We start from the raw sequence: 21,196 nt of genomic DNA, 5'->3' as shown, positions 1-21,196 counted from the left end.
TGGATAGAGCACAGGCCCTGGAGTCAGGAGTATCTTGAGTTCAAATCCCGCCTCAGACACCTAGTTGTGTGGCCTTGGGCAAGCCACTTAACCCCATTTGCTTTGCAAAAAACCTAAAAAAAAAGGGTAGGGCCTGCCAGCCATGCCCCTGGCACCCACTGACATGAGCACAAAGCTCTGGCTCTCTGCCTTTTGGATGATGGGCTGGCACATAAAGGACAAGATGGTCTTCAGAGAAGCTGTAAGGGCAGCAGGCTAAGAGCAGCTGGATCTCCAGGGAACCTGGTTTGGAATCTACTCCTTGCCCTAGCCACAGGTCCTCAGCCCTCCCCATTCTCCTTCTCCCTTGTAATCCCATGCCAATAACAAATGGATTTAGTATAAATGGGGTTAATCTCTCCTGTCCAACATCATCTTCCTGCACACTACTTGGGGACCTGCTCTGACCTTGTCTAGAAAGTCTAGTTTGGGGTTTTGGGAGTTGATGACTGGGGTGTGAGTCTTTAAGGTGGTGTCTAGACCTATTGGGTTTGGGGAGTGAGAATGTGTGGCTGACTCCTCCTAGCATCAGGGATCCTTGCTTCACATTCCCTTCTAATGCCTTCTTTCTCCTTCCCTTCTTAGTTCCCCCTCTTTTTTAGCATGGAAAACTGCTTTATCCCTTTACTACCTTTAGGCCCCCCCTTCTCCCCCATCCGCCCACCCCTGTTGTCTGTAACCCACACAGTTTGAGGGAAAAGGAGGGAGAGGCTGTTTTCAAAGTGTGCCTGGATCTCTGTGTGTGTCCGGGTGTGTGTTGGGAATTGTATGGATTGGGTGTCTGGGTGTCTCTGTGGGAGGTGAGAGCACTTGGTTTTTGCGTGTGTGTGTGTGTGTGTGTGTGTGTGTGTGTGTGTGTTTGTGTGTGTGCGTGTGTGCGCACGCTTGATCAAGAGAACTTGGGGGGGGTTTCTCCCACTCAGTCTGGGTCTCAGCCTCCCCACAGCCCCCACAGCCTGGACCGCCTGCTGCTCTTTCTGCAATTGGAGCCTCTTCTTGCTTGTTTCTGGAATTTGGAGAGGAGGAGGAGGCAGACAGACCTCCCACACTCTGGCCCGCCTGCCTGGCATCTTAGGGGGAGGGGAGGAGAGAGGGGGCATGTTGGGTTCCCTCCTTCCCTAGAGATAGGTATAGTAGGAAAAAGGCGCCTTGCCAGAGTCCTCCCCCCCTCCAACTACTCTCCTGCTCTCCAATGAGTTACTACACAGAGTTGGAGACTAGGAAAGAGGCAGCATATATACAGACTTACTCTGCTCTGTCCTCCCTCAGCCAGAGAGGAGGTAACAGCCCCTGGTTGATGCCCCTACAGGCACAACTGGGCCCCCACCCCATTGTCAGTCCCAGTAGGGATTAAGCTGATGGCCACAGCTTGGTCCTGCACCTGTCAACCTCTCCCACTCCGTCTTGTCCTGTAACCAGAGCTCATAGGGGTGGGGGTTGAAATGTGACAGGTGGAATTTCTAGTGCCTTACATCCCCCTCCTTCCATACCACTCTCAGCAGGTGTTCCTCCCCTTCTTCCCTATAAACTTAGACTCTCCCATATCTACTTGGGTTTACTCTATCCCAATACCCCTCCCTATTTCTTCCTGGAGGGAAAAGCGGGACAAAGACCACAAATAGAATGGAGGAGAATAGGCTAGGAGAAGCTCTGATTCTATTCTTTTTTACATCCTCAGATCTCCCCTGATTTTCCTCCTGGGCTCCTGCTGTTCTTCTGGTGATGGTTGTGGAGGTTTGGGGGGTATTTCTCCCTTAATATTTTAATAGCATGAAAATTGGGAGCTTAGCTCAGGACCAGTGGGGCGTCTGGGTCTGGCTGGCCGCCCGGCCTGGGCTAAATATAGTCCAGGACATCTGCAGAGAAGGGGGAGAGAAGGGGGAGGTTCCATTCCCTCCTTCGGGCCAAGGTGCCCTCTTCTGACCGGGCACCTTGGAACTGGGAGGGGTATTCCTTGGCACTCATGTCTGAGGCATAGGACAGAGAGAGCTTCGAGCTTGTCTTCCCAGGCAGAGAGCGCATGGCATGTCTTTAAGAGATGACTGAGATGAATTTAGAAAGGGTTTGAGATAGGAAAGGGAAAGAGGTTTAGAGCAGTGTTAGGAGAGAGTCAAGGACTCCATCTCTACGCTTTTTATACTTCCAACCCAACTCCCCTTTCCCCCCATCCTAGAGTCACCTAAGGACAGTCACTTAGGTGTTTGTGTGAGTCACTGTCACTGTGACCCACTCGTATGTGTGTGTGTTTGTGTGTGTGTGTGTGTGTGTTTTAAAATGTATCCACATTCTTGTTCTCCTTCCATTCAGCCCAATGTGTGTACCCCCTCTACCCCTCCCATATACACACATACACACACACACACACACACACATATGCGCTCGCGCGCTCAGAGTCCCCGTCCTCAGCTCTGAATCTCTCTAGTCCAAAATGAAACCCTCCAGGCCTAGGAATCGAGACTTGAGAAGGGGAAGCTGTGGTGAAGAGTTCTCTGATCTACAGTCACGGCAGGAAACTGAAGGGAGGGGGTCTGGGGTGGGTAGTGGTGGTGGTGGGGGGGCCTTGAGTGGCAGAGAGGGAAGGGCCCTGACCTACCTCAGTGTGGAGGGAAGGGGAGGGGCAGAGCGGTCACTTCCACATCTTCCTCTCTTGCCCCCTCCCATGCTCCTGATCCAGGTTGGGTGAGGGGTGCTGACTCTCAGAAGGGTGCCATCCCCTCCCCATAAGAAAAAGTACTTCCAATCACGTGGCTACCGCTTCCTGTCTCACCCCTGGGCTCCTGGTAGGGCCATGTTTGTTGTTGGTTGCCATGGATATGGCCACTGTGGGCACCACCCCTGGGGCCCTCAGGAGATGTTTTCTCCCCCACCCTCTCAGCAGTGTGCAGGCCTGCCCCTGGGAGAGAGCCTGAGCAGCTTTGGGGGACCCATACCCTAAATTTCCTTTATGTAGTTCTGAATAGTTATGGCAGTGATGATGGGGTATGGGATGGCTGACTGTCACCTTCTTCTGCCCCTTACTTATGTGTATGGGACCACTTATGATCTTGAAGGTGCAGGTGACTGGACAAACATTATCAGAGCTGCAAGGGAAGGACTTTAGGAACTTTCTAGTTTATTTTACAGACGAGACAACTAAAACTCAGGCAGGGGAGGTGATTTACCCAGGGTCACCCAGAGTGAGAAACAGCAAGAACTGGGTTCAAGGTCTACCTTGGAAACAAACTGTCCTACTCTAAGAAACTCTTTTAACCTCTCAGAGTTCTAGCAAACTAAAGAAGGTGAAGATTTGAATTGGTCAAGGGAGTTTTTTCTGTCATGAAAGCACAAGTCCAGTCCCCTTCTGGTTGATGGATTCATATAGATAATGGCAGAGTTCTGGCTGTTGTTTGTGTGTTTGTGAGAGTTCCCAGTGTTTCTTATAAGGATGCTGGGTTCTGTGGGGACTCTCCCACCCCCACCCTTACTGTATTGGGGGCTCCTCCTCCTACCCTGTGCAAATGCTCATTTTTTCCAGGAAGTTTTCATGTCTTCCTGGCATTGCTAGGTTGGGGGGAAGCACTTGGGAAGGGGACTGGCTAATATCCCAGGCTATGCAAAGTGTGTTTGATGGGGATGGGGTTAGTGTAATTAAATTGACCTCTCCCCTAGTCCCACCTTTATTTCCAACCTTCCCCTCTCCCCATATGTCTTAGTGTCAGATCTTTTGGAGAGGAAGATAGATCTTATACATATACTCCCCTCCTGCTCTTAGACTGATGTCTGTATTTGTGTGAGAAAGTTCACGCATACATTGCTTTCCCTATCCTGCCCCTAGACTGATATGTATATGTGTGTGATTCTGTATCTTTCTCTGTGTTTAATAGAAGAAAGTGAGTGGGGAGAGACCCTGAATCTGGGCCTAACTGGGTGGGGTGTGTCTGGAGCAGGAAACTCCTGGGGGTCCTGGGGTGGGGTGGGAGAGAGGCAGCCTGAGTCAGGCCTGGTCTGGGGTCAGTGCCAAGAGGATATCCTGAGGCAGGAGGGAGAGAAGGGGGCGTTCCCGGCTTCCCCACGTCCTTGGTCCCTGGGGAAGGCTGTCTGTGTGTGTGTGTGTGTGTACCATAGGGGGAGGGAATAGTATTGGGCCTTCCAGTGAAAGAGGGGTGGGTTACATAGAATCCCTGTGGTGGAGCATCTGGCTTTTGACATAGAGTATGACGATTCACTAGAACAAGTTGTGGGTTGGTGGGAATGAAAATCTGAGGGTGGGTGGGTTCTCGTGCAGACCCAGGATGAGCTCTGCTAGGAGAATCTGGAAGGGGAGAAAGGAACTATTACTCTTGCCCTCTGGTTTTCTCTGTGGCCTCCTCCCCTTCTCTGTAAGAGAATGAAAGGGTACTGAGAAGGGGCATATGCCAGTATGGGGGTGGGGAAAGCCCTGTGCCAGGATCTGGGTGGGAAGGGGGTGAGTGGTGGTTTCCATGCAGAAGGGAGAGAGATGGGTCCCCTTTAGGGGCATTGCCCCAACATACCCTCTCCCCCCCCCCCCCAGACAAAGCTGCCTTTGTATTGACCAAACAATCCTGTGGTCTAGGCCACCGACCTCGCCCGCTTCATCTTTCTCTTCCTCTTCCTGTTTTCTTCCTTCCCCTACCTTCCCTGGTCCTTCTCCTTGAGTCTTTAGGGACTGCCACTCTCCACTGTCTTTACTCCTCATTCCACTACCACACTTTTTAACCCATAATGTACTCTGAAAGACAAGACAATTTGGCATCCTTTAGACCCTGGGTTTTGCTCTGTGGTCTTAGGGGAAAAGAGCTGGAACCTAGGGACAAGTTGTGGGCAGATTTTCCATCCTCTTCTTCCCCCTCACCCCTCTCCCAACCTGATTCCCTCATAGAGCAGTCTGAAGTTTGGAGTAGTACAGTCCTGGAAAGTCTGGGGATGGGGACTGTTTGAGGTGAGTGGGAAGAGGCTGTCCCTGGCAGAACTCCATGTTTTTATCCCCCCTTGGGGAAGGGGAAGAGCATCCAGGTCACTATAACCCAATTGGGCCTCACATCTGGGGCAGGTCTGTTCTTGCCTCTCTTGATAGGGATGGCTCTAGTCAATTCCTTTGGAAATACGGAAGAAAAGGGACTTAAGAGACCCCAGGTGGTAAAGTTCTTGAAGGCCTCCTCAGAATCTGTCGAGATTTACCACCAGAGCATTGGAGGGTAGATAGCAGACGTCCCTGGATCCTTGTGTGGAGTCAGAAGTGGGAAGCTCCATTGATTGACAGACTAGGGCTCTTTCTTTCCCACAAGGACTGACAAGGTGAACTTTCTGATTTTAGTGTCTGTCCAAAGACCTTGGGTTTGAATTCTGAGTCTGTTACTTAAGAACTGAGTTACTTTGAACAAGTCATTTGACTTTGCTGGCCCTCTGTTTCCATATCTGAAACTTAAGGGGATTGGACTTGATCTTTAAGGCCTCTTTAAGCTTTAGATCTTATGACCAGTATTTCTGAGCCTGAATTGGACTAGGATGGGGCAGGTATGTTGAGAAAGTGGATTTAATGATGATGGTGGGAGTTAGTTTTATTTTAGTTTTTTTGAGGAAAGAATCTGGGTTATAACTTCACCTGAGCATAGAGGAGGCTACAAGGGAGCATTTTGGGTTTCCTCATAAATTAATTGGAAGTGAGGATCAATCAGTTTTTTCCAAGCCCAGTTGTGGGTCTCTAGTTACCCTATCATCCTCTCCTCCACCCCCCTCCCTTGTTTTTACTTTATTCAGCACCGCCCTCCTATATCCCCCCCTCCAACCATCCTCCCTGGCCTGAGGGAGTGTGAGGCCCTGTCCCCCCTGAATTGGGGGGGGGGGGCTGGCCAAAGGCCTGGGCTTGGATGCCTGGCTTCCTGCCCACCCAACTCTTGGCAGTAGGGAAGATAAATACTGAGACTGAGGCTGCCTGATTGCCTAGTGGAGGGGTTGGAGTGGGAAGGAGCTGGAAGGAGCTGTTGCCCAGGCTAACTCTATCTCCCTGTTTCTCTCTCTGGAGTCCAGTGGCCAAGGCTGATTGTAGAAGGGAGTAAAGAGTCCCCACTCTCTAAAGCTGATGGGGTAAAGGGAAGAGAAAGGCTGTGGCTTTTTTTTTTCTTGGAAAGTTTATAAATAGCCCTATTCCTTGTTTGAAATCTGCCCTGCCTGCCCCACCCTACCCAGCCCAGCTTAGCCTGGCTCCTCTGACAGGATCCTGGGGGGCAGCTGTTGACTTCACCCACTTAGGCTGTGACTGAGGCTACTTTCCTCCCCCTCCCCAAACAAGATTTGTGTTTTGTATCTCATTTGTTTATGAATCATTGGCAAAATGCATGGGAATCCCCTGACCCTGAATTGGGGCCCCACTTTTCCCCTTTAGAGTCTCCCTCTCTCTAACCCCTTGAATACCAGCTTTCCTTTTTTAAAAGATTATCAGAATTGGTGGATAAGAAGGAAGAAATGAAGGGAAAGACTAGGGTCAAGACTTCTGGTAGAGGGAATCCTGGGAGGGGTCATAGAATATCAGGAGTTGGAGGGGACCTCAAAAGCCATCATAGTTCTTCTCATCTAAGCTGGATTTCTTTCACCGGTGGTCCTTACATAGTGGTCATCTAGCCTTTCTTGAGATAGAGAGACAGAGACAGACAGACAGGCAGAGAGGCAGAGAGAGGCAGAAGGAAAGGAGTCTTATTTCCTCTTCTCCCTAAGGGTTTCCTCAGCTGGACTGGAGTAGGAGGGTGAAGGGTTATTCTCCATACACCCCTCTGCTACTAATCCAAAGGTTTATTCTGGTTTGTGAAAATAGAACTGGGGGGCGGGGCATAGGTCAGTATGTGAGGGGTAGAGATAGTATATTCTCCCAAGCACTCTTATCCACACCTGGTATAATGGCAAGAATTTTCAACTTGGAGTCAGGAGATTTAGCCTCAAGTCCCTGCTATGAGATTTGTTATGTGACCACTTCACTCAACTTCAGTTTCCTGTTGTATAAAATTAGGGGAATAATAGTTATACTAACTGGGTTATTTTGAAGAAAATGTTTTTTTCCAGTTCTGTAGTAATATGAATTGTTATTGCTGTTGTCATTATTATAGAGGCAGCATGGTATAGTGGTTAGACAGCTGACTTCAAAGCCAGGAAGACTTGGGTTTAAGTCCCACCTCCTTTATATCCTGGCTGTACAACCCATGGCAAGTCCCTTAAGTTACAGACAGTGACAATGACAATCTGCAGGTAGAGGGAGTTTCTTCATCTAGAAGTTTTCCATACCAATGAAACCCAAGGTTCTATCCTTATTGTTTTTTACTATTGATAAATTCTTTTCTTTTTCAAAGGGGTTCAGATACAAATGGTCCAAGCACAAGTCATTATCGTGTTATTATTTCCTTGTATGTATCATTCTATGACTGTTGAAATACTTTATGTAATCAGATAAAATGATTAGGAAAAACCCATCCTTGGTAGGTTTACTCAAAGCAACCATGGTTCAAATGTATTAGCAGACAGGATATTGGAGATGATATGCCCTTCATCTTGCTCCCATATAACTTTTGACTTCTGATCTCTATACTTTGAACATTTTTCATTCCATGTAGTTTGGGAGATGGGTTTTTGGACTCGTAATATCTATTAAAAACATTGTTTTTAAGTTTTTAATGAAACAATGATACAGCTAGGAGATAAGTGACAGTTTAGTCTGTCAATTCTCTAGATCAAATAGTTTATTGGTTGAGTTTTCAGGATATTTTCAAGTCTATATTTATAGTTTGGGGATTTATTGTTTTGTCAGAACATGAAAAATCCAGTGCTTCTGATGTTTAATTCAGGCTGCATCTTGCTAGGTATTTGGTAGATGTTAAACTTTGCTGTAACAGCCTGCAGCACTATGTTATATAGTGTCCACTGTTTCTATGAATAGTCTAAACTGATCACGAAATCTGGATTTCTTAAATCAGTCAGTTAGAATTTATTAAACAGGCCTTGGGCTAAGCACTGTGAATACAAAGACCAAAAAAAAAAAAAAATAGTCCCTGGTCTCGAGCTCATAGTCTAGTGGAGGATACAACACACAAAAGCTTTGTATAAACAAAATACAAATACACACACACACACACATTCAGGTAATTTGGGGATAGTCTCAGTGGAAAGGTTCCAAAATGAAGGAGACCTGGGAACGGCTTCTGGCAGAGGGTGGGACTTTAACTGAGACTTCTAGGAAGTGAGGGGAGTAGAAAGGTGATGATGAGAAGGGAGAGAGTTCTAGGTATGGACAACAGCCAATGAGAATGCTCAGTTTGGAGATGGAGTGGTGTGTGGGAAGAACAACAAAGAGACCTGAACCACTAGATCATAAGAGTATGTGTAGGAGGGTAAGGTAAAATGACTAGAGAGGTAGAAAGGTCCAGGTGATAAATGATTTTAAAAGCAAAATGGATCGTTTTATATTTTATCTTGGAGGTTATAGGGAACCACTGGGATTTATTGAATTGGGACAGGTTGTCAGAGTCAGAGCTGTGCTTTAGGAAGATCAATTTGACATCTGGTTAGAAAATGGGAACAATTGAATTGGAAAAAAAAAATTAAACTTTCAGCACCCAGCATTTAACTAACTAACTAACCAGATCTTGTTCTGGATAACTTTCCAGATCCTTTGAGTTCAGGTGTGTTCAGAGTAGCATGTCTTACATGCTACTCTGAACACACATCAGTTTATAATATAATTTCTGCTGTTTCTGGTGATAAGACCCAGTCCTCGATTGCTACGTAAACCCTTCTATTTTCACAAACAAGTCCACATGACTCAGCCATTTGTTTGAATCTCCAGCATATTTTTTGCTCAGTTGATACAGTTGTTATCCATGGAAGACCTTTTGATACTACTCTTGTATCTTAGTCATTTCAATGGCTTAGTCCAGAGATAAACCATTTTTGGTTATTTTCAATTGATTCAATGGCAGGTACCTGTTATCAGCCATCAGTATTATTTAATAAAGTGATGGTGGCGTATTCCAAGAGTATTTGTTTAGGTTTGGGATGTTTCTATAATTTATCTTTATTATTATTGTTGTTGTTGTTGTTTTTATCCCCCTCATGTTGGGGAAGCAGGGGGAGAGAGAGAAGCTGCTGGAGAACAAAATGCTTCTATCATTCTAGTAAACCTAATGGTGGGGGTCTTGGAAGATGTGGTATAGAGAGGAGTCAGCTGAACTTTTGAGTGGAAATAAGGATACAGTTCAAATCAGTTCATTCCTCTCACCCTTAGAGGAGATGAATATCCTGTGAAGGAACTGTTGTATGGTAGTATGGGGCTAAAGCATGAGAAGGAAGTCAAAAGGAGAGTCTTTGGGGTAGACTTTACAGGAGTAGATGACATAGCAAACTATGTCTGTGCTTGCTACCTTCTCTGAAATCCCCTTGACATTGCCCTTTGTGTCTCCTCCCTCTTATTTGCCACTGCCAGGTGGGGCACAAGAAGGGTTCAGGATATCCTGGCACTGTGGGCTTGTGGTTTTTCCGCCCCTGCTGCCCACATGGGGGGGGGAAGGGTACCCTGTGGGCAGCCCATGATGTATAGGAGAGGGTTGGATGTGGGTGTCTTGTTTCCCTTCTCTGCCTATGTTGGGCCTTGATTCTCTGAAGGTGCCCTTGGGATAAGCCATGAGAAAAGAGGTGATGCCATGCTTCTAGGATGAGGTGGGATGGAGTTATAGGACCAAGTAGCGAATACAAGGGAGGGTCCTGGATCCTTTCTCTTACACACACACACACACACACACACACACGCGCGAACACATTTTTCTTGCCCTTCCTTTGGAGAAGAACTTTTCTTGAGGAATAAATAAGAGATCCTGAGCTCTCAGAGGACTCTGTGTCCATGCCTCTTCAATTCCTCCTACCTCCATCTCCACCCCTCTGCCCTGCCCTGTTCAGTTGGCATGGCCTAGGCCTTTGGCAGGATCTCTGTGACCTTTACCCCTGCCTCTGTTGCTTCCTCCTCCCCTTGGCTAGAAGTCCCTCCCTTGAGAACTTTAAGTAACTTTGCTCCAAACTTTATAGCATTAGCCAAGTTGTATTGGAGACAGAGCCTCAGCCCTATCATGGAGTTGGTTGGGTTGGAGGGAGGGAGGAACTGTAGACTAGAAAGTCTCTATTCTTTCTAGGTGAGAGTAAGGGGGATGCTTCTTAGCATCTGGGCAGTACTTAATAGTAAAGTTCAAGTGGCTCAGCTTCTCTACTCTGGGGGGGGGGTTGTGGAATCTCTGAATGGGAGCCCCTAGAACTGAGATCTCTCTGTCTAGTTGGATACATGTGGTACCTAGTTTCTGGAGTGTCCTGGGTCTTAGGACTTAGTGGAGGCTGGTCCCCTTAAGACATGGGGGACTAGGATGGGGGGGGGCTGTAGGCAGGCAGGTGATCGGCCAGCAAGTGATAAGCTTAAAATAAGTTAAGTTGGATAAGACAGGGTGTACTAGGGTTCCCCTTGTCAGAGAGCCACTCCCTTAGCTGTCTCACCCTGAGCTTATCTGTGGAGACTGAGCTTAGGCGTTGTGAGAGTTTCCATGCCTTGGGGAGGGTGGGCATGAGTGCCTTGTGTTTGGCTGATCACGAATGTGTCGGGTGGGATGGCTGAGCTTATGGGGGTGCTGCTTTTAGAGCATCTCTTGGAAGAAGAGGCAGTTGGAAAGGCTAAGCTGATGGTGGAGATCTAGAAGTTTGAAGTGCAATAAATGTGTGTGTGTGTGTATGCATGCCCATGTAGGATTATATTTCATGGGTATAATAGGAAAAAATAATGAATTGTGTTCATTGTATGGCATAGTGATAGTTATCTCCTGTCCCCCTCATGTGCATACACACACACACACACACACACACACACACACACACATCTCCGTGTGTGTATGTGTGTGTGTGTGTGTGTGTATCTCTCTCTCTTTCCCTCTTTCCCCCCTTTCCCCCTTCCTTCCTCCCTCCCTCTCAATCCCTTGTATAAATTTTATTCAGCTTTCTCCTAATTGAATCCCCACAACTAAAATCCCTGAAAACAGTTAAGTAAAAGAACACAAAACAGTGATTGGGGCTGTATGAACATGATTTCATCTTTCCCACCCAAACCCATGACTGTCTGTCTGTCTGCCTGAGATTCTAGGTCACTGTCTCTTGTCACTGTTGAAGTTTACCCATCTGGAGAAGTTCCATAAAGGTCCTGGGTGTGGCAGATGGGCTGCTGCCTGGGTGGGGCTCCCTGTGCCTCTGATGTCACCCTCCTTTACTGGAGACCTGGAAGTGTGTTTCTATAGTCAACATTCATAATCATGGTAATTAATAGGCTAAGGAAGCAAACTACCTTGAGGTGTAGAGGGTACAAGAGTCATTTCCCTCCTCTGCCTCCCATCCCAACTCCCCCAGGGCTTTTTGGCTTACTGAGGAGCTGAAGACCCCTTTTATTGGTAATTGATAGCCATACTATTAATTTTTTTTTGGTGGGGAAGGCAGTTAGAATAAGTGACTTGCTTGGGGTCACATGGCTACTAAGTGTCTGAGGCTGGACTTAAAGTCAAGTCCTCCTGACTCCAGTTCTGCTGCTCTGTTCCACCTCCTAGCTGCCCCTAATGTGTGAAGAAGGGCAAAGACTGGACTTGTAGTCAGAAAACCCGGGTACAAGTTCTGGCTTTGCCATTTATAAGTTGTGTGATTGTGGGCAAGTTATTTACCAGCCTTAAACTTCAGTCTCCTCATCTGTAAACTGAAGGAGTGCAGCTGAGGACCCAGATATCCTCTGCTCTCATTATACTCAAGGTTTGGGGCAGGGAATATGGGTAACAATCCCAAAATCATAGGGATATCAGTGGTCCCTTAGCCAGAGCCCCATGCAAAAGGAATCCTTTCTTTAATATACTGTCAGATCAATTGGTTCTCTTCAGCCAGCCTGCTTGAGGACTTCCAGTGAGAAATACTTACCATTCCCTAGGTGGCCCATTCTTCTAGGCATCTCTAATTATTAGCATTTTTTTTTTTTATCAAATCTATTTTGGCTTCTTGGCAATTTCTATCCATTGCTCCTGGTTCAGGCCTCTGGGGCAAGAGAGAACAATTATCATACCCCTGCCACACACCAGCCTTCCTAGACTTAAGCACAACTCTGTGGCCCACCTGAATCATCCTCTTCTCCTGGCTAAATATCCCCACCTCCACTCCAGGGCCCCTGGGACATAAATATGCAGAGTGTTAGGTCCTTGGATTTGGGGGGCCGGGAAGTGGTGTAAGAGGCCTCCAGGGTTGCTGCGTCATGATTCTGAGAAGTGCCATGCTTTAGGGAAGCAGCAGTCTCCCCCTTCCCCTCCTTCCCTTATACCTCCTCCATCCTCAAGCTTTCTCTGCATCTGTGACCTCAGGTAACCCTTCTTGGGAGAGATCTCTGGATCCGGTTGTGTTTCCATGTTTCCCCTCTTGATCTCCAGGGACCCCTGCTTTGAGGCACAATAGGCCCTTTGGTTCCATTAGGGTGAAAGGTGTCTCCTGAAGGCTTGGGTTCTTCTCTTTGTGGGAATATTCTCACCCCCACCTCCTCCTCCTCTGCAGCGTCTGGGCCCTTCTCCCGAGTTGTCTGTGCCAGGCAGGCACTGTGCCATCTGTCTGCTTAGCCTAGTGTCACGGGAAAACCTCCAGCTGCCCAGGTGGGGGGAGCCCCATGGAGAAAACCCCTGTGCCCTCTTCTCTCTGCCTACTCACCTGTCTGTCTTCTCCTTTTCAGCCTCAGAAGACATGGCTTCCCCAGCAGCACCAGCATCATTAGAGCTCATCTAGGTGAGGATACCTCACTCGATACTCTGCCCAGCAGCCAGCCGTGGTGGGTGCCATTCAGGAAGCTGCCTGAGCTTTCCAAGCCTCCTTCCAGCTTATCATAGCCACCGCCGACCTGAGCAGCGCCCCCCCTCCCTTCCCCACCTTGCCCCTGGTTTGGGCGGTGGCTCCAGAAGGCCAAGATCACCCTGTTGGGCACTGCCCTCTTCAGCTGCAGGACAGGAAGAGGGGGTGGGTTGATCACCCACATCCCCTCCCAACATCAGGCCCCAATGAGCTGAGAAGGGGCAGCCAGAAGCCCCTCAAACCCTCCCAGCTGGACTCTCTGTTTATATCTCTGACTCTCAACGGGGCATGGCCAGCAATAGCAGCTCATGCCCAACGCCTGGGGGTGGGCACCTTAACGGGTACCCGGTGCCTCACTATGCCTTCTTCTTCCCTCCCATGCTGGGCGGACTTTCTCCACCTGGCACCTTGACAAGTATCCAGCACCAGCTTCCTGTCAGTGGGTACAGCACTCCATCACCAGCCAGTAAGTTGGGGGACAGTGGGAATGGGGGGGATAGGGATTGAGGGCCCAGATATCACAGGGGAATCTGGTGACCTATCCTCAGGGCTCTGTGAGGGAATGGTATTTGGTGCCTTTGTGATGTATAAATACTGGAAAAGGCAGGGTGTCAGTCAATGAGGGGGTGACAAGGAAAGAGTGGTTAATAATGTACCCAGCTGTTGAGGGGGCTAAAGGGTATACTGGATCGGGTTCTGGATTTGACTACAGGAAAACTCAAGTTGAAATCCATCTTTAGGCACTTAGTAACTGTGTGACTCTAGGGAAGTAGCTTCTCTCAGCCTCAGTTTCTTCATTTTTAAAATGGGGATAGCATCTACCTCACTGGATTATTGTGAGATTCTAAGGAGATAAGATAAAGTGCTTTGCAAACTTAAAGCACTATATAAATAATATTATTATCATCTATTTTGCAGGTAATGCTACTTTGTTCCCGCTCTTTGTAGTTTGCAAGGGCCACCTCCTGGGGGGGGTGATAGGAACCCTTGTTGTGCTATGGGTTGATAGACTCTGCCTGAGTGTGTGCTAGGCCAGAGGACTGAAAAAAGGTTAGGGACATTTGTGTTGCATTCTTGGACCCCCCCCCCCACACTTCCCCCCCCCACCTCATCATTGAGGATCTTATAAATAGCTTGGTTGGCAGCAGACAAAGGCCCCTGGTAGATAAACAAACCTCTCGACATTTGGCGGGAACAGCATCGTGACCTGGAGAGGCAACCACATGCCCTCTTCCTTCTTTCTCCTTACCCTCCGGGTCCCCTGTACCAGGTGCCTAAAGGGGGGTGGAGGAAACCAACTGTACCCCCCACCCCCTACCTACTTACCTTGCTGCTAATTCCCCTATTTGAGTGGAAGGTAAAGGTAGGAAGGCCTTGCTGTAAACCTCATGAGAATTAGGGTGAGCTCAGCAACAGAGGGAAAGAACTCTGGGGGCAAGAGGGGGTGGGAAGAAAAATTCTGCCTTGGTTATGGGTGGGAGCTGGACTGCAAGAAAAAGACAGAGGCCCCTCCCTCTTCCCTTTTGCTCTGTCTCTGATTTTTTCCCCCATTTTCCCCTTTCTCTGTATCTTTCCCATGAGAGTTTTGCACCGGCTGGGTGGGGGTCCCTTCCACCCTGGTCTGTCTGAAGCCAGGTAGTGGGAGGCGGCAGTAGTTGTTGCCAGCTGGCATAGCTCAGACCAGAGGCCTGCCAGGCCTCTTACTGTAACTCTGGCCCCTAGGGCCGAGCTGGGCACAGTGCCAAGTCAGGAGGAGGAGGGATCTGGGGCCTGGCCGGGTGGGGAAAAGAAGGAACAGAGTCTGGGAGATGGATGGACAGGGCAGCTGTTGACCTGGGAAATGTCTTGTTCTCCCTCCTCCCTCTATCTTCCATGTCTTTCCCTGGCCTGCCCAGGATGAATACCACCCAGACACCCACTGTGTCTCCTACTGGCACCAGTGGAGCACCTGGCAACACTGCCCTGGGTCAGGGCAGTACCCTCTTTCCTAGGGCCAGGGGAGTCTCATTGTCCCTGGAGTTGACCCTGGAATGGTGCCACCCTACTCACTCTGGCCAGCTGCCCACAGAATCTGACCTTCCCTGGAGCTCCTCCTCTGTCTCGCTCTCATCCTCCTGCCTGACCGCCCCTCACAGCCAGGGGACTTTTAAGTAACATCTACATAGTAGGCATTTAATAAATGTTTGTTGTTAACTTAAATTGAAATGGACAAAGGTGTCTGCCATTCTAGTGCCCTTTTTGGTATCCAGAGTAATAATTCCAGCCCTGCTCAGGAGGGTGCTACCCTTCAGAACTGCCTGAATGTCATTCAGGACAACTCCCCACCACCCAGACCTCCTGCTAAAGTCTTCCCTCAAACACCTGGCTTCAGTCCCTTCTCTGTTCTCTATGTTTCCTGTCTTTTTCTCACTTTGTACACTTATTAAAGCTTAAAGGACTAGCTTGCCTTAAGCCCGAGGTTATTGGGGAGAGGGGTCTTTTATTTTACATACCCACACCCCTGCACCCCATATATGTTATCTGGGTATCTGATGTCTGACCTGAATAGTTGGGACCTTTGGAAGTGAGGCTGGGAGGGGGAGCTAGAGTGATCCTTCCTTAAGTTGGCACTGCCCCCATTCCAGGAACTGAAGTTGTAACACTCTTCCTTCTTGCCAGATTGGCACTTCCATTGGGCAGTGGGACCTGTGCCCAAGTGTCTGGGGGGGGTGTCACCTTTTTCTGGATTGGGGTGGACAGAAAAGTAGTGGCCCAAACCCTTGGACATTGCACAATGAGGGAATGTGGGTCTTTAGCTGGTGCTAAGAGGGGCATCCTGCCTAGCCTTTGCCTCCCTTACCCCATGAACACTCTCATGCCAGCCTGGGAATTCATACACCCCTTACCCTTGAATGTTGCAAGCTGGTTCCTCTTTCTTGATATGCACTGGGGGGGTAGCTTCCGGGATCCCCAATCTACTCTCCACCCTGGGAACCATTTCCTCAGTACAGGGGAGGGGGATGAGTGGGAAGAAAGAGGTGTGGGTTCGTAATTTCCTGGTAGGGCCCCCTCACCGATACTTGGGCAATGCCTTTTCCTGTTACCCCCCACCCCCCACCCCCAAACTGGTCTTGTTTTTTTCCCCAGGAGCTTTCTTCCTCCCCTTCCCTCTGCAATAAACAATAATACCATGACCATTTCCAACCTCTCTCCTCTTCTCATTCCCCCAAACCCCCAGCTGTGCATTTCTGTCACACACACACACACACAGTAATGGGGAGGGGATTTTGTGGTATTTTGTCAGGGAACTGTAAAGGTAGATTCCTCCCTGGTAGCAGAGTAAAGGTCCTGGATGAGAGGTGTGTGAATCTTCTTTGCAGGGGCCAACCTTTCTTGTTCCTCCCCACATGGCACCCTTTCCTCTTCACACCACACACACACACGCACACACCACCCTGCCTTGTGATTGTGATAGCAATTCTCTAGCTGGATGCATCCAAGCATGACTGATAAAAGATTCATGCTTCCTTAGAAGGCAGCTTTTCCAAATCAAGCAGATCCTGCCTATTCGGCCTGGGAGGCCAGGTACTTCCTAGGGGAGCTATAAGGCCAACCTCTCCTTCCCTTGAGCCTCTGGCCACTTGCTGGTATAGGGATTTTGGAGAATAAGATAAGAATCCCTCTTTCCCAAGAGCAGAGTGGTCCTCAGTTTAGCCTCCTCTTTAGACAAGAGTTTCCCCTGGAGTGGAGCAGACTCCAGAAAGTAGATCAATCTGTTTATTTTTCTTACTCTCTCTCTTTCTTAGTGGTAAAGGATAGGAGTGGAATTGGGTTGAGGACAGCTGATAGAGGAAGTGGTCAGGTATGTACAAAGCCTGAACATGACCGATCCTCTGTAAGGAAGAGTTGGGGAAGTAGGGATGGGGAAGGGGTGGAGAGGAGTGGCCTTCCTTTCATCTTGGGACTGGCTTCTTCCAAAGGGCTCAAGCAGGTGTTCTTTCCAAATCAATGCCCCAGTGATGAAGCAGGGGACGGACAGTGAGTAGAAGATCCAGGACTGGGTCAGAGAATCAAGGATTTTTAGAGATTACCTTGTCATTTTCCAAAGGAGATAACTCAAAAGGGTGGAGGGGGAATTAGATGTGCAAGACTTCTCAGCCAAATGGATTTTGGGCTTTGTTTTTTGAGGTCTGCTCTGGTTCCATGGTATTTCAATATTGGGAAGGGGGACAGATATCAGTGGATTGTGTATTTGGGAAAGAGTTAGCATGTTACATCCTTGTACCCCCTGTCCAGTTTTTATATGTGTTGGGAGGAGAAGAAAAAGCATTTTTCTTCTATTAGACCCTAAAAAGGCCATATAGTTTAGTGTAGAAAAAACTGGATATGTGATCAGGAGAGGCCTGGATTTAAATCCTACCTCTTACACATACCAGTTTTGTGTCCACAGGTGAGTCATTTTGCTTCTCTTTGTGCCTTAGTTTAATCTTATGTAAAAATGAAGGATAATGCCTCTAGTTCATACCTGAAAAGGTTTAGGCACCTCACTTGACCACTCAAGGCTTTGTTGTCTCACCAATGTAATGGGATTAATATATTTAGTACCTTTCTGTAAGATTGTTGTGAGAATTAAATGAAATAATCTATGCAAAAAGCTTTGTATATCTTAATGTGACTTTATAAATATTAGCTGTGTCTAGGAGGTAGATAGAGACTGACCTCGAGTTTAGGAGCACCTGAGTTCAAGTCTGTCTTTGATATAAATGAAATGGCCAAGCAATTTAACCTCTTGGTGCTCTAATAACCTCAGATGTAAAATGACAAGGCCCCGAGTTTCCCATTTTGTCCATTGGAGAAGACATTTGTTAACTGACTGTAGCTAAGGTGAATGTGAACAAGGGGTCTAGGACATCTGTTGCTGGGCTAACCCTTTGGATAGAGAGTATTATTATTAATATTGTTGAGAATTTACCTTTCTCTTCCCTTCAGATTCAAGGGGGAAGAAATACTCAGACATTCATCCACCCTCTCCCATTGTCCTGGTCCTCTTTCTGATGGATTGCTGCTCCTCCCTTCCCTTGATCTCCTGGCATGCTGAGGAGGGGAGGCCCCTCTCTGCCAGGTGAAGGAGAAGGGAAGGGAGTGGGGACTTACAACCCAGACTCCACCCCTCTCCCCCTTCTCTTTTGACTGGAGGCCCCCACCCCAGGAGGGAGAGTTGAAGAGGCCAGGGGAAGGAGAGGAGATCTACTTTCTGCTTTGAAAGCTGCAGATAAAATCTGTCCACACCTACTCCCCTGCCACCAAATCTGTCCACACCTGCCCCCTTTTCACCACTGGGAGATTGAGGAGCTCATCCCTCTTTCCACCCCCTTAGAGGAAGAAGACTTTGAAAATCATAGACTTTTCCTTTGGGTGGTGGTGCTAGTATGAGATTATGAACAAGAATGTAGAGTATAAGCTTCTTGAGGGCAGAGAAAACCCCTTTTTTTGTTGCCTTTTTATCCCCAACACTTAGTATAGCGCCTGAAAGGAAGTAGCTATTTAGTAAATGTTTATTGACTGTATAGAGGAACTAGAGAGGCAAGGTCTGAGGTCTTTCTCTGCCATACCCCTTATAGGTGGGTATCTTTCTGTTTGTGGAGAAAATGTTTTGAATGACTTGAAGGCCTCTTGAGTATTAGCAGTTACACTAAAATTGTGTGTCTGCTCATTCCTTCCTCCTCACCAGCCCCTGCTGGACTTAACCCCCCACCCCCCATTCCTCCAACATTCGTTTTTCTTGCCTCCCCAGTCCTCCCTTAACCCTCTCTCCATTTTCCCAGGATAATAGGAGAGTAAGTACTGAGGCTTGGGGGGACAGAGGGAAGATGGCCTAGAGAGCCCTTCCATTCTTGGGGCCCAAAACGCCAAGTTAGCTGAAGGCTATAAAATAAGGTTTTAAATGAGGAGACCCCTTCACCTTTCATTTCCTAGCACTGATTAACCTAGGTGGAGTGAAGGGAAGGGAGTTGGGACTTGGAATCTAGGTCCCATCCTTCCTCCCCCCCTTCTCTGTTGGGAGGAGGGTCCCCCTCCAGTGGGGTGAGGAATGGGGGTGGTGTGAGGAGAAGAAAACTCCCCTGCTGGGATGGCTCCCACTCTGAGGTTCTCTCCAAGTCAATGGAGCTTGCATCTGGGGGCAAAACTGACCTACTCTGCCACTTAAGGAGCGGGAGAAACCAAACCTGGAGCCAGCTCATTCCTGGAAAGGAAGAACTTCACTTTCCGTCCTCAAGTTTCTCTGGGAGGTGGGGGGGATGCTCAGTTTGCTCCACATCTTTTCATTTCCTTCTCTTCTCTCAAACTTTCTGAGACTGGAAATTAGTGAGAACTGGATTTTCTCAGAGTATAATTGAAGCAGATCCTTAGATTAAAATTCATTATTTTTTTAAATTGATATTTAGTAAGTTCCTACTGTGTGTCAGTGGGAGTGGTGCAGATGCAAAGAAGAAAAATGGTTTTCACAGCCCCTTTGTAAAGTAGGTTTTCTATAGCTGGGGAAATCGAACCTCTGAGACATTAAATGATTTGCCCAAGGTCACACAATTTTGCTCTGTGACTTGAACTCCTGTCCTCTGTTTCTAAATCCGGTTCTCTTTTCAGTAAACCACAATCTCTGACACAGTCCTGCCTTCAAAGACCTTACTCTACAGGAGCAGTGTGAGCTCTGTATGCAAATGAGATTGTGATTAAAATGCATAGGAGAAAGTGGAGAGTATGAGAGATTTGGGGAAGGATCAGGCACCCATCTGTAAGGTCAGGGAGGGAAAGGACTTCAAAGGATATGGGGAAAGAGCTTATTTTAGGCAAGGGGACAGGATGAGCTATGGAACAGTGAGTCTCAGAATTACAGGATAGGTTTTAGAGCCGGAAGCAACCTTGGAGATTATCCAGTCTAACCTCTCCCTATTTTTTGCAGATATGAAAACTGAGGTCTCAAGATTTACTTTTCTGAGGGAGCAAATGCTAGAATTGGGATTTGAAACCAGTTTCTGTTCTGGAGTGTAGAGCAGGAATGTAAAACAAGATTGGAAAGTTAGGATGAAGCCAGAGTGTGGGTGTCCTCAAATGCTAGGATAAGGAATTTGAACTTTATTCAGTAGGTGTTTGAGATGCCCCTATTGACCAGAGAAATATGTAATCTTTTTTTGTTCAAATAAACTTTATAATTGATATCTTAATTTTTATATTAGGGTATTGGGAGCTCCCCTTTTGAATAAAGAAACACATAATCATTTTTTTACAACATCTGCCTTTTGTTTTTACATCATCTGCATTTCCCAATATATCCTGTCATTTTGTTCCTCCCAGAGAGCCATCCCTTACAAGAAATAATTAAAAAAGAGAAATAACAGTTTAGTTGAGCAAAAATAACCAACATATCAATATATTCTGACATTCTATATAATATACAGCACCATGGTCCGCCACTTCAGCAAAGAGGCTGGGGAGGTGCTTTCTCTGCTCTTTTCCTTTTGAGTGAAACTTAGTCACTAAGTAAATTTTGTTTTCAAGTGAAAAGATGCTTTATCTTTGTCCTCCTCCTCCTTGACTCCTCTCCTCTCTCCCACTAAGAAAACAAGCAAAAAAAAAAAACCTTGTTACAAATATATATAGTCAAGCAAAACAAATTTCTGGGTTGCATCAAAAAAAATCTCAATATACACTTTGAGATCACTTCTTTATCAAGAGGTGGACATGTTTTGTCATGTGTTTTTTGAAATTGTGGTTGGTCATTGTGTTGATCAGAATCAACAAGCCTTTCAGAGTGGTGTATCTTTATAATATTGTTGTCTAATAAATTGTTCTGCTCATCTCAGCATCAGTTCATACTAGTCTTCCCAGATTTCTTCATTATTTCTTATAGCACAGCAGTATTCCATCATAATTATTTTTTAGGCATTACTCAGCTGATGGGTGAGTACCTCCTCAGTTTCCAGTTCTTTGCCACTTGTCAACAAAAAGAGTTGCTAAAATGTACACATGGCACCCTTTTCTCTTTCTTTGATCTCTTTGGATCATAGACCTCATAGAAGTATTGCTAGGTCAAAGGGTATGTACAGTTTAAGAGCGGTTTGGGCAGAGTTCCAATTTGCTTTCCAGAGTGGCTGGACCAGTTCACAGCTCCACCAACAGTACAGTAATGTAGCTGTTTTCCCATAGTCCCTCCAGCATTTGTCATTTTCTTTTTTTATTGATCTTGCCAGCCTAATGGGTATGAGATAGATTGGTCAACATATTTTGATAGCTTTCAGTTTTAATT

General features: G+C 47.2%; 1 protein-coding gene and 1 long non-coding RNA gene across 6 annotated transcripts in view; one reads left to right on the top strand and one right to left on the bottom strand.

The window, feature by feature from the left end:
• The window catches only part of RARA (retinoic acid receptor alpha), a 54,852-nt gene that overhangs the window by 12,790 nt on the left and 20,866 nt on the right, over positions 1 to 21,196 (top strand). For 3 of the 4 annotated variants that reach the window (XM_074223978.1, XM_074223977.1, XM_074223979.1), the window contains exon 2: positions 12,797 to 13,378. In XM_074223978.1, coding sequence (XP_074080079.1) covers positions 13,201 to 13,378 — 178 coding nt within the window. In that variant the 5' untranslated portion in view covers positions 12,797 to 13,200. Of the gene's footprint in view, positions 1 to 12,796; positions 13,379 to 14,032; positions 16,930 to 21,196 lie in introns of those variants that run through there. The other variant, XM_074223981.1, reaches the window with a different exon arrangement.
• On the bottom strand, positions 11,031 to 13,768 carry LOC141513808 (uncharacterized). 2 transcript variants are annotated; one of them, XR_012475885.1, is made up of 3 exons: positions 12,775 to 13,768; positions 12,398 to 12,512; positions 11,031 to 11,322 (listed from the first exon to the last, which is right to left on the bottom strand). It is a non-coding gene; the product is annotated as an uncharacterized LOC141513808 (long non-coding RNA). The 2 variants fall into 2 exon arrangements; XR_012475884.1 differs by having other exon boundaries at positions 12,398 to 12,509; positions 12,775 to 13,761.

This window comes from Macrotis lagotis, chromosome 2 (assembly GCF_037893015.1).
Source record: "Macrotis lagotis isolate mMagLag1 chromosome 2, bilby.v1.9.chrom.fasta, whole genome shotgun sequence".
NCBI lineage: Eukaryota > Metazoa > Chordata > Mammalia > Peramelemorphia > Peramelidae > Macrotis > Macrotis lagotis.
Note: the sequence above shows the minus strand (reverse complement) of the source record. Positions and strands in the feature narration are given on the sequence as shown.